Source organism: Protobothrops mucrosquamatus, unplaced genomic scaffold (assembly GCF_001527695.2).
Source record: "Protobothrops mucrosquamatus isolate PMUCROS unplaced genomic scaffold, P.Mucros_1.0 scaffold2779, whole genome shotgun sequence".
NCBI lineage: Eukaryota > Metazoa > Chordata > Lepidosauria > Squamata > Viperidae > Protobothrops > Protobothrops mucrosquamatus.
The window spans coordinates 40763-54009 of NW_015388816.1; the positions used below are offsets into that span (position 1 = coordinate 40763).

Sequence of the window (13247 nt, forward strand, 5' to 3'; positions counted from 1 at the left end):
TACATCTCCCCGAGAGCCCTCAGGGAGACTAGGGAACTCTACGCCTACTCACCAGCAGCTCACCTTCTTCCCTTCGCCCGAGAAGAAGGCTGAAGCCGGCAAACAGCTGATACGCGCTGTTTTGCCGGCTTTTACATAGAACGCTGACGGGAGGCTGTCAGATTGCCTCCATCGGCCGCCGGCAGCCACCGGAAGTCCGATATTTTTTTTAAAAAAGAAGTTTATTCATGTTCGCCATATCATCCAGGATTAAAATAAACAGGAGCTGCAAAAAAGTGCAATTGTTCTCACTTTCTTCTTGACTGATCTCTTTTTATGAGCTTCACCAAAGATGTAATAAAGATTCTAGTTATAAAAACAGACACTAGACAGACACACATGCACACAAACATACAAAATCAATACTTTTTTTTTAATCTGTCAGTGGACTGGACAGAGTAAGTCTCTTCCCTTCTCAAGTTTTTCTTCCAACCACAGAACAATTTCTTTGCAAAGATTTCCATATTCTTGTTCTAATCCAGTAAAATTTGCCATTCGGAAGAGGCATAACTTTTATCCAACCTCAGATTACAATCCTTTACGTTTTAGGACTTGGGGTAAGAAGAGTGAGATCTTTATACAGTACAAGTTTCACTGTTGGAAATCTTAAAGAAAGAGAGAGAATTCAGGTTAGATCTCGTCCACTTTGCCTTCTTTCTAGACCCTGCCTTCTAAAAGATGCTTATATGCAGACTAAATCTTGATACAGTGATTAGGAATTTGGGTTAGATATGAATTTTCTAGATCCTGTTTTTCCCCACTATTCAATGTTAGGTGCTTAATTTTCTCTCTATTCCAGTCCAAATTGCTTGTCCCAGTGTTGTTTATTCCCCAAACCCTTTCACCTTCTGTTCAGTTATATTTTAGGTCTGATTTAGCAAAAAAAAGTTTGTTTTATATTTTCTTCTTTTCTCTTTTTTCTGCATTTTTAACTTTAGTTTTTATTTTTCTTTACTTCTTTCTTTTCTTTATTCTAAATATTAGCTTTGTTGATTTTTATCTTTCTTTTTTAAAATCTTAATAAAGTTTAAAAAAAAGGAAAAAAAAGAATTACGTTTGTGAATTTTGTGATATTACACTTTTGGCAACTTGTAAACCATGGATGCCACAGGAGGCAACACCACTGAGTTGGCCTCAGATGATCTTGAAAAAACACTACGCAGGACCAGCTTAGTTAGTAGTTAGATGGGAAATCACAGCTACTTTGGAAAATTTCAAAAAGTCTTTCAGAAAAAGTCTACGGCTAACTAGTGTTCCATTGTGGATCACTGTCTGTCACTTCCCCTCCATCCTGGAATTGCATCCCATAAATTGGACTACAGCATCTCACATACATTTTAAAAAAGCAGTCAAGCAGGAAAAAGTAGAAAAAATGAGCAACTTGTATCTCCTTGCCAGAAAGAACAGCTTTGCTAACTCAGGGGCAAATTTCATCTATTTGAAGGCTGCTGCCAAATAGAATAAAGTATTAATAATAAAGCAATTGGCAGCCACGGGGGCAGCAAGGAAGTGAGGGTCAAAACATAAATTTCAAGGGAAACTCAGCCTCTTAAGTTTTCCTGTGCAATGACGCAAAGCAAGTGCAAAAGGGTGGAACTGGCATCATGAAACCATAGCAAACATTTTGGTTTTTTGGCACCATTGTGGCTAGGAACAGATGTCTTGGATAGGGGTGTAAGCTTTTGCTCAGCCCTAAACAAAATATTAAAAAGTATAATCTCAAGTGAATAAATTTTCTTGCAAAAATTATATATGCCATCTTCTTTTTTGCTCCCGGATGTACACAGAAAAATAAAAGTTGTGCCATGTGGATGCCCATAAAGAAAACCATATACTGTACAGTGCTCGGTTTATGCATGGTCCTCTCTTCCTGAACAATTTGGAGAAGAAATAAAACAGCTGAATTTATTTTCCTTTTAGCAAACTCCTGATTTCTTGTGTGCAAACAAGGAACTATGGCTAGTTGTTAAACACACAACCAGAATAATGCAAAGTTCAGGACTGATTTGTTCAGCACTCCACCAGAGTCTGCTTTAAAACACAATTTCTAGTTCACATGTAATAAAAAATTAGAAATCCAGAAAATAAAATGAATTCTACTGTACTACTCTATTTTGTCATATTAGAGGATGAAGCTATTCTATTTGACACATGGCAAGTGAATTTTGCTGAAAATGGACGGATGACTGCCAAGTCCTTGTGTTGGTTTGGGGCAGCAGCAGTTTTAGATTTCAAAAATACCATGATGTTTTCTACAGATTTGTCTTCCAACACAAATTTAAGCCAATGAGGCTTGTGGACAGTTTTCACCTGAGATCTAAGTCTACCCTTTATGTTCTGACCTTGGAAGGCCAGTAAAAAATACTGAAAATAATGTCTACCGTAGAGCATCCACCATCATAGTCTTGATTTCTACATAACTGACAACCACTGCAACAGGGATTTAGGAAGAGGGCATAATCTCTAACAGCCTCCTGTTCAAGTCTGCTGTGGATATCAGACATCAGACTTTTGAGCTTTTACAGATAACCCTCGACTTATAACCACAATTGAGACCAGAAGCTCCGTTGCTAAGTGAGGCAGTCATTAAGTGAGTCACATCCAATTTTACAACCTTTTTTGCCATGGTTGTTAAGTGAATCACGGTGTTTTTTAAGTGAATTATGTGATGGTTAAGCAAATCTGGCTTCTCCCACTGACTTTGCTTGTTCAAACCTGGAAAGGTCGCAAATGATAATCACCCTGGAATGCTACAACCCAGCGGTCCCCAATCTTTCTGGATCTGTGGCCAATGGCAGTGGTGGTGGTGGGAAGGGAGGGGATGGTTTTGTGTGTGTGTCCGCTGCTTGCTCAAATGGAATTTCACATGCTCGCCCGCCACTTACGTGGGTCAGTTCCCAACGGGCCACAGACCGGTACCGGTCTATGGACTGGGGGGTTGGGGACCCCTGCTACAACCACTGTAAACATATGTTTAGGAGCCGTAGTGTCATACTGGTTAGAATGCAGTATTGCAGGCTAACTCTGCTCACTGCCAGGAGTTTGATCCTGACTGGCTCAAGATTGCCTTAGACTTCCATCCTTCAGAGGTCAGTAAAATGAGGGTCCAGATTGTTGGGGGAAATATACTGACATTTTTAAACCACTCAGAGAGTGTTGGAAAGCACTATGAAGCGGTATATAAGTCTAAGTGTTATTGCTATTGCTAGTCAAGCACCCACATTATGATCACATGACCATAGGTTCATTGCAATGGTTGTTAAATGCAACGACCTGTCATTACTTTTTTTCAGTGCCACCATAACTTTGAATAGTTATAAATGAATAGTCATAAATCAAGGTCTACCTGTACTGCTAACTGGCTCAAAAGAACCAATTGTTTCAGAAAATATGCCCATCACAGAGTGCCCACACCCAGTATTTTAGAGGTGTTTTTTTTTTACAGAATAACCCATACTCTTTGTAACCCTGGGTTTGATGGGAGCACCAAGTACCGCAGAGAGCTTTCTCTGGTTTTCTCAGATGGCTATTGTTATGTCCTGGGCCTGCTGAGTCATTCAGCAGGTGCAGGAGGCTGCTGAAAGGCCCGGGCAGACTCGTGAATGCCCGGGACCAGACAGGCTGTCTCCTGCCTTGTGCGCATGCGCAAGGTGGGAGAAAAGCCTTGCATTGATTGGCTGTGACTGTCCCTACAAGGGGGTATAAGAACAATCCGTGCCATTTTGTTTTGGTTCTGTTGGAGAAAATAAAGAGAAGACTTGTTTTACTTTCTTTGCATCGTCTCAATGCCTTTGCGAACGAAATAGAACATTGGCGATGAAGGTGGGATCGTGCTGCAAACAAAACAACGAAAGAGCGGCTGACTCACCATGGAAGACCTGAAGAGCTGAGAAGTCCGGCGTCCTGAAGAAGCGACTCTGCCTGCCAGTACGAGAACGCTGGAGGAGAGCTCGGCGAAGGGACCCCTTCTTCAGCCATTGCAGCACGAGGCATTGTCGAGGCTACCGGACAGCAACAATGTCCAAAATCGGTCGTCTCTCTGAATTCGACACAGCGCATCCAGAACGCTGGAGTTCCTACGTGGCTTGGGTAGAGAATTACTTCCGAGTAAACCAAGTGAGGGAAGACGGCCTTAAAGCTGCTACGTTATTGTGTGTCTGTGGGCAGGAGACTTTTGATATTGCGGAAAATCTGGTCGCCCCAGCACCACTTGAATACATTGCTTATGCTGAGCTGAAGAGGATGCTGCGTGAACATTTTGAACCAAAGCTCTCGGTGATTGCATGGCGACACGCATTCGAGCAGAGGGACCAGAGGCCTGGTGAGTCTGCTGCGGACTTTATTGCTGCGTTACGACAAGCAGCTAGGCCATGCGAATTCAAGGACCTGGAAGAGAGACTTCGGGATCATTTAGTCTGTGGACTGAGAAGTCGTGAGCTGCAACAGAAAATCTTCACAAAAGAAGACGTCTCTTTCCAAGATGCTTTAAGAGAAATTGCAGCCGAAGAAGCAGCGGGCGGAGCTGTGAAGGTCTTGCGGCTCGCCAAGAACCCTCCAACGGCGGTCTCCGTCCATCAAGAGGTCGCTCGAGAAGAATCCGAACAGGATCCAGAGATGGAGGTGGACAGACTACAGCAGTCAGCGGAGAAGAGGCCTCAAGAACGTTCTGACAAAGCGACTTTATTCCCTCGGTGTTTCAGATGTGGAGGATGCCACAAGCACTCCGACTGCTGGTTCCGCTCTGCTATTTGCCGGGCATGTGGCAGGCAAGGCCACATTGCCTCCGTCTGTTTGGGTCGCCCGAAGGACAAGCCTTCGGAAGAATTGCTTCGGAAAGGTACCAGGGTCCCCAGCCAACATAGGATGGGTTTCTACGCGTTGCGCAGAAGCATTTTCAAAACAGGGGCTCATAGGCTGCTTAAGAAGAAGCTTCACATTGATGTGAGGTTGCAAGGGGTTCCCCTATCGATGGAGTTGGACACCAGATCCACTTTATCGATTATCTCGCAGGACACTTTTAAAAAGATTTGCTGTAGAAGCGGCCAGCAAGTTAAACTCAGGCTGTCAAATCTGATTCTCACTGACTTCCAGAATTCCTGAGTCAGCGTGAAGGGGGAAGCCACGATCCAAGTGCAGCGTAGGCACTTCAAGGGATTCTTGGATGTGGTTGTGGTTGGGGGTGATCGCACGAGTCTTATTGGACTCGATTGGTTCAAGGCCCTTGGGATTCAAGTGACTGGCCTGCACAGTCTGCAAACACCAAGCCTTGCAGGAGTTTGTAAGGAGTTTGCTAATGTGTTCAGTTCAGAGCTTGGCTCGTACAAGGGGCCTCCCATTTCCTTACGTTTAGACCCAGCCATTGCACCCATTAGGATTAAGCCTAGATGGGTGCCCTTCGCATTGAAGAATAGAATCAATGCTGAGCTGGATAAGCTGCTCCAGCAAGGTATTTTAGAACCTGTGGACAGCAGTCCATGGGAAACCCCCATAGTAACGCCACTGAAGGCCAATGGAGAAGTCCGAATTTGTGCGGACTATAAGTGTACACTTAACAAAGCCTTGCAGCAGCACTCGTACCCAGTGCCCGTGGTGAGCCACATTCTGGCTTCCCTCAAGGGAGGCCGCGTTTTTGCTAAACTGGACTTGGCTCAGGCCTATCAACAATTACCAGTTGATGAGGCAGCGGCTGAGGCCCAAACAATTGTAATGCACTGGGGAGCGTTTAAAGTTAGAAGGCTGCAGTTTGGGGTTAATGTAGCCCCTGGCATCTTCCAGAGTGTGATGGAGCGAATGCTCCGCGATATTCCAGGTGTTTGCCCGTACTTTGATGATGTCCTCATCGCTGGGGAATCATCTGAAAATCTGGCTGAAAGGCTTAGAGCCGTCTTGCTGCATTTCCGCCAAGCGGGGCTGAAGCTAAAGCAAGACAAATGTAAAATTGGGGTCACTTCAACAGAGTTTCTGGGGTTCCGTATTGATGCTGAAGGCATCCATCCTGCTGAATCTAAGCTTAAAGTAATTCAGCAGGCCCCAAGTCCCAAGTCCAAAAGCGAACTTCAGGCTTTTCTGGGACTGTTAAACTTTTACCATTCATTCCTCCCTCACAAGGCTGCAGTGGCTGAGCCGTTACACCGGCTCGTGGATAAACAGGCTCCATGGCTGTGGACAAAGGTCCACGAAAGGAGTTTTGCAGAGGTTAAGGCCTTGCTATCTTCAAATGCGGTTCTAGCGCATTTCAATGAGCAATTGCCTGTATGCATAGCCTGTGATGCATCCCCTTATGGGATTGGGGCTGTGTTGAGCCACTTGAAGGCTGATGGGACACAAGTCCCTGTAGCCTACTATTCTAGGACCCTATCATCTGCTGAATGTAATTACGCGCAGACAGACAGGGAAGCCTTGGCCATAGTGGCTGGCATAAAGAAATTCCACGACTTTCTTTATGGCCGCCATTTCACGGTCTTTACAGACCATAAGCCACTGCTGGGGTTGTTCACAACTAATAAGCAAACCCCACACATCATCTCTCCTAGAATGCTGAGATGGTCTATTTTCCTGTCTGCATATGACTACACACTGGTTCACAAACCAGGCAAAGAAATGGGCCATGCAGATGGCCTCAGCAGATTACCTCTACAGTTAGTGGAGTCAGATCCTGCTCCAGCACACCACATACTTTCTATTAAGGAGTTGCCTGAGTATCCCCTCAATGCTAGGGACGTGGCTGCTGAAACAGCCACTGATCACACGCTTACACGCATGCTGACATGGGTGCTGTCAGGATGGCCTGACACGTGTCCTGGCAGAGAGTTCCAGAGTTTCTGGAAGAGGAAGTCCAAGTTATCCACCTTCAAGGGGTGTATCCTATGGGGTAGCAGGGTAGTCATCCCAGCCTCATTGAGGACTAGAGTCTTGCAGTCTCTACATGAGGGACATCCTGGAATTGTCTGGACAAAGGTGCTCGCGCACAGCCATCTTTGGTGGCCTGGGCTCGATAAAGAGATCTAGGCCCAGGTTCACGGGTACACAGTTTGCCAACAGTCCAGGCCTGAAATGCCTCAGGCCCCTGTACATAGGTGGGAGGAGACACACGCCCCTTGGTTGAGGGTTCATATCGACTACACTGGGCCCTTTCAGGGGCAATTCTTCCTTCTCCTCGTGGACAGCCATTCCAAGTGGCTAGAGGTCGTTCCAGTCTCCTCCACTACTACTGCTAGGACCATCCAGGTGTTGAGAGGGATCTTCGCCTCTCATGGACTTCCAGATGTCCTTGTCTCCGACAACGGACCCCAATTCACTTCTTTTGAGTTTCAGGCTTTTCTACAGGCCAACATGCCACGTCTGCACTGTTTCATCCAGCTTCCAATGGCCAGGCTGAGCGGATGGTGCGCACCACCAAAGATGCGTTAAAGAAAATAACTCATGGGAACTGGCATCACAGGTTGGCTGACTTTCTCTTCTCACACCGCACCACACCATGCACAGCCACTGGGAAGAGCCCAGCTGAACTCCGTTGGGGTCGCAGGCTCATAACTAAACTGGACAGGTTGCACCCAGACCGGGTGGCGTCACAGGTGTCACAGCCGCGGGCACCTAGGAGACTTCAGGTGGGCGATCCGGTCTGGGCAAGGAACTATGGTCCTGGACATCTCTGGGTGACAGCAGTGGTCTGCAAGGTCTCTGGGCCGCTCTCATACGAAGTGGCCTTGGACGATGGTCGGGTGATCCGGCGCCACATCGATCAACTGCGCTGGAGGCTTCCCAGCCACACTTCCGCTCCTGGTTCTGCTCTCGGGGGGGAGGAGGACCACAATTACGATTGTAGACCACAGTCTCTCCGCGAAAGCAGAATTTCCCAGGCACCAGAAGGGGGTCTTGCCATGGAGGCGGCTCCTGACTCTGGCACTCCTGACTCAGGTACCGGGTCAATGGGACATTGCTCGCAACCGGTCTGCTGGGCCTATCCAGCTGCTGGTCTTGGGCTCAAGGGACAGTGCTCCCAAGAGGGGTCCATTGTGGACTTGGGGAATGCCACCCCACCACTGGACCTGGGGAATTCCACCCCACCAAGGAACTCTGGTTTGGGTTCAGAGGATCCAGCCAGTCAGCAGCAGGGGAGGTTGCCTGAGGCTAGGGGGCATCACAGTCCTGGCCTGTCGAGCCTGGCAGGCGAGTTTGCAGGCCAGGACATCACAACCGCTCCAAGAAGGTCAGAGCAAGCAAGAGGACCACCCAAACACTTACAAGACTACGTAAGATGCCTGTCTGCTTGTGGACAGGTTTAAGGTCACTTAGAAATAAGAACGCGCTCAAAAGAACAAGTGTTCAGTTATAGTCATGCATAATAGTAAATTTCCTTGTGGGAGAGATAAAGGATTGATAAGGTATTATCTGTTTAATAGTAAAGTATTATGTTTTGAAATAAGAGGGGAGGGGTGTTATGTCCTGGGCCTGCTGAGTCATTCAGCAGGTGCAGGAGGCTGCTGAAAGGCCAGGGCAGACTTGTGAATGCCTGGGACCAGACAGGCTGTCTCCTGCCTTGTGTGCATGCGCAAGGCGGGAGAAAAGCCTTGCATTGATTGGCTGTGACTGTCCCTGCAAGGGGGTATAAGAACAATCCGAGCCATTTTGTTTTGGTTCTGTTGGAGAAAATAAAGAGAAGACTTGTTTTACTTTCTTTGCCTCGTCTCAATGCCTTTGCAAACGAAACAGAACAGCTATCACAGTGACTTTGTCTACGGTTGAGCATCCCATGCATACAGATTTTGGCAGTCTTGGAAGAAAACCAGTCCCTTAGGTTTTCCTTGGTGCTTTTCTGGATTGTGGAGATTGGGGGACAAGTTTTGGTTGGGGTAAATACATTGATGGGGGTTTACTCTGTGGTTGCAAAGGGGTGGTAGCCACAATCCTAGGTTTCTCAGCTATTTTGAATGAAGGCAATGTCTTTTTAGAACCCTCTCCATTCTCCAAGCCTGGGACACTGCATTGTTCCACACCTGTATTCTGGGAAATGATGCTTGTTACACCAGGCTCCTTGGCCACAACTGGATGGCCTAACATTTTGGCTTCAGCTGTTTCCAAAAAGTTCTCTCTAGCTGAAGGAGTCTGGAGCTCAACAGCTTGTTCGCTCAGTGATTTTTGAGGCTGGGAGGATGGAAGAAAATCTTTCTTCACCATCACACAAGCGGCTTCATTGGAGACAAGCCCTACAGTGTTGTGGGTGCTGGCTCCTAAAGTCTTGCTGGTCTTCTCCTCTTGCAGCACAATACTTTTTCTTCATTTGGCAAGCACCCCGGAGATTGTGACATGCTTGGACATTTTGGGAGCCATGTGCTGTGAGAGATCAAACAGAAGAAGAAAAAGGATGATTTGCAAACAGGATGGTGAAGGCTTCAGTCTCAAAAATAGTGAATTAATTAGGTGATAATGGCCCAATGCATTTCAACCAAATGTCTTCCACTAGGAAAATGATTTCATTCACTTTACCTTCCTCCACCGGTTACTCTGTTGTAATGTTGTGTTTCAGATGGAATGCAATGGATGCCCTCTAACATTTCAACCCTACTTAGTGATTCTGTGATACTCAGATGGAAATGGGTATCAATGAAATTGGGAGGACTGCTGAAATTTGCTTTATGGATCTCCTTAAATAAATACTTCTGCCCAGGGATGGTAAATATGGCATATGCTTATTATAATGTACACTAAATGCAGGTAGTCCTTGGCCACAATTGAGCCCAAAATTTCTGTTGCTAAACAGAGTTTAGTTAAATGAGTTTTGCCCCTTTTTACGACCTTTCTTGACACTGTTGTTAAGGGAATCACTGTAGTTGTTAAGTTAATGTCACGACTGCTAAATGAATATGTCTTCCCCATTGACTTCACTTGTCAGAAGGTCAGAAAAAGTGATCACATGACCCTGAGACACTGCAACCATCGTAAGTACATGCCAGTTGCCAAGGGTCCGAATTTTGATCACGTGACCATGGGAATATTGCAATGGTTGTAAGTGTGAAAAATAGTCCTAAATTCACTTTTTCCCCAGTGCTGTTGTAACTTTGAACAGTCACTAAATGAATGGTTGTAAGTCAAGGATTACCTGTATTGACTTCAAACATCTATCAGTTGAAGGCACCCAAATATATGAACCAGCTGGAACAATTCAAAGTGTATTGCTATCACAGAGTTTTTCAACCTTGGCAGCTTTCAGATGGTGGATTCCAGCTCCCAGCTTGCTGGCTGGAGAATTCTGGGTGTTGGAGTCCACCCATCTGAAAGCTGCCAAGGTTGCAAAATGCTGCACTATTAGAGTCCTGTACCTTCAAATGAATCTCCACCGCCCTCCTCCATCCTTTAGATTATACTTTAGACCATTACCTTGGCACTGTCCTTGCTTGATTTCTTCAGTCTCTCCAATGAAGAGGACAGGATGCTATAGAGGGTTACAAATTTAATGCTGCTTTTTTTTAGCTGCAAAGCAAACAAAAGAAAGGTCAACGGTGAGGTCCCCAGCTGAAATGGCACAAGCTAAGGGACGGCCTATCTGTCAGTGTCATTTTCTCTTAGTTTTTCATTTTTACTAACTGGTCATATTAGTCTCGATTCCCTTACATTGATCAGTTGCATGCAGATGTTAGCAAACTGCTTTGCTGAATGTGGAGAAGGGCAAATTTGGATCCATAGTCAGTACTGCGCCTTAGTTCAATGACTTCATTTATTTCAGAAAGGAATGTTCTGCAGGTATCATGGGTAACCCATACTGCTATTGGTAATTTTAATTGAGATTTCTTCCTACCTGTGTTTATTGCTGTTTTCACTTTGTTCTTGGCCAAAGGTACCTGCCTTCTGATAAGACAGAGGTTAAATCAGACAAATTTAAGGAACTCTAAATAATCCTGATCATATGCTGATTATACCTCTATATCTCAATTCTTATTAGTTTTGTCCTGCATAATATTCTTAAGCTAAGCAAGCCAATTGTAAAAGTCAATATACTGTACATCCATTAAAAGCCCTCAAAATGTGATTTTTTTCATCAGGCCTGGGAATCCCCTGGCAGCAGAGAGCTCATGCATTGATTGCACCATGTATAACATCTTAATTAACCTTCTTGAAATCATGCTTTTATTTATGCTAATAATTTAGTTGTTTTAATTCGCTTTTATATTGTTTTAATAGTTGATTTTATTGTAGGCCGCCCAGACTCACCTCATATGAGATGGATGACCTATAAAAGTGATAAGTAAATAAATAAAATCATTCATAAATGCTTAATTGGTCTCTGGAGCTAGAACCCTGGGGCAATATGTTTTTAAAATAAGTCTGTGGTAGAAATAAACATCATAATTTTTGTCAACTCTCATCCATGCCTGGTGGTTTAGAAAGGGTTTCATCTGCAGCCAGAATGCCATGCATTGTCTAGAGTTGGGGTCCTCAACCCCTGGGCTGTGGACCGGTACTGATCCGCCTCCTGTTAGGAACTGGGCCACGCAAGTTAGTGAGGCTTCATCTGCGCACGGGTGGGATCTATGTAAAGCGTGAACCACCATCACCACCCTGGTACATGGAAAAATTGTTTTCCACAGAACCAGGTCCTGGAGCCCCAAAGTTGGGGACCATTGATCTGGAGTGGTTAACTTAAAACTGCTCTTATTTTAGCTAAATGGACATTAAGAGCTGTGGTGGCGCAGTGGTTAGAATGCAGTAATGCAGGCTACTTCCGCTGACTGCCAGCTGCTGGCAATTCGGCAGTTCAGTTCTCACCAGCTTAAGGTCGACTCAGCCTTCCATCCTTCCGAGGTCAGTAAGATGAGGACCCAGATTGTTGGGGGCAATATGCTGACTCTGTAAACCGCTTAGAGAGGGCTGTAAAGCACTGTGAAGCAGTATATAAGTCTAAGTGCTATTGCTATTTGGATGATAGAGACAATGATAAGCAAAGGCTGAAATAAACAGTTGCAAGGAACAAAAGTCTCTACAAACTGGTTTTTCCATTTTCAGACAACAGATTGGTACAGAGAAAAGTCAAAGGAAGCTAGCAGATGTAAGAGCTGCTTAGCAGAACCTTCAATATAGGTAGTGTTATCTCCTGTGCTTGATTGACGGAGCAGGTGCAGGGAGCTGCACTGAGACCTTGGCAGACCACATGGCCTGCTGAGCCAGACAGGCTGTCTCTGAGTTACTGAGCATGCGTTTAAGCAGGAAAATACGTTGCATTCATTGGCTGACAACGCCCCAGGGTGAATGTATAAAAGGGGCAGAGCCATTTTGTAGAGAGTTCTGTTTAGCTGCAAATAAAGAAGTACCTGTTTGTTACTCTGCCTCGTTCAATGCCTACCAATGTGAGAAATAGAACAGGTAGTCCTTGACTTAGGACCACAATTGGGATTGGAACTTCTGTTACTAAGTGATGTGGTTGTTAAGTCATGACCGTGCCTGATTTTGCAACCTTTTTTGCTACAACCTTTTTTAAATGAAACATGCATTTGTTAAGTGAAGGCATAAACTGCAACTTCATATTCCTAAAAGGGCCCATTACACTCTCTGACACAATCCCTGGGGGAAGAACCAGGTGTTCAGGGCCCTTGAACAAGGTCAGAATGGGGGCCATTTAACTCTATGGGTGGATGCTGTTGCAGAGGACAAACATGATTGCAGAGAAGGGCCACTTTCTGGGTCATATAAAGTGGCACCATTTAACCAACAGGACTTGAAGCATTTCAACTCTGTTCAAACATTTAAGACAAGCAGACACCACAGGAGATGGAAGGTCCCCTCAAACAATCAAGTCATGTGCCAAGAGTGTACATTTCATTTTGAATCCACATACCGGTACCTGCTCATTTCCCTTTTTCCTATGGTCTTACTTTGCTCTTTGTGAGATTTATTTGCACTCAATAATTTATTGGGAAGTTTGCTCAAATTTGGGTCAGCTGCTTCAGAGGGCCCCACCGCCACTGTTTTGCAGATGACTTGAGAAGTCTCCACTCCTACTGACATTGTGAGTCTGTGAACTTGCTGCCCAGGGTCATTCTGAGAAGCGAGATGTCCCTTTTCTGGGGAAATGTTTGAAAAAGCCTGTGGCTTATTCCCCAGAATCATGCTTGGGTTCCCCGAATATTTATTAGTTTTACTGTTCTGGCTCTGATTTGCTAAATGATTAACTGGAATGCTTTCTTTCTCAGATTCTACTTTTGATTTCCTTTGGA

The 13247-nt window shown here is 45.2% G+C and overlaps 1 protein-coding gene across 1 annotated transcript in view; it reads right to left on the minus strand.

Annotated features, from left to right (window-relative positions):
- LOC107296386 (cytochrome c oxidase subunit 6B1-like) overlaps positions 1 to 13038 on the minus strand; it is a 33736-nt gene extending 20698 nt beyond the window's left edge. The window contains exon 1 of the mRNA XM_015825730.1: positions 12906 to 13038. Within this exon, the coding sequence (XP_015681216.1) occupies positions 12906 to 13038 (133 nt within the window). The remainder of the gene's footprint in view (positions 1 to 12905) is intronic.
- Positions 13039 to 13247: the final 209 nt, after the last annotated feature.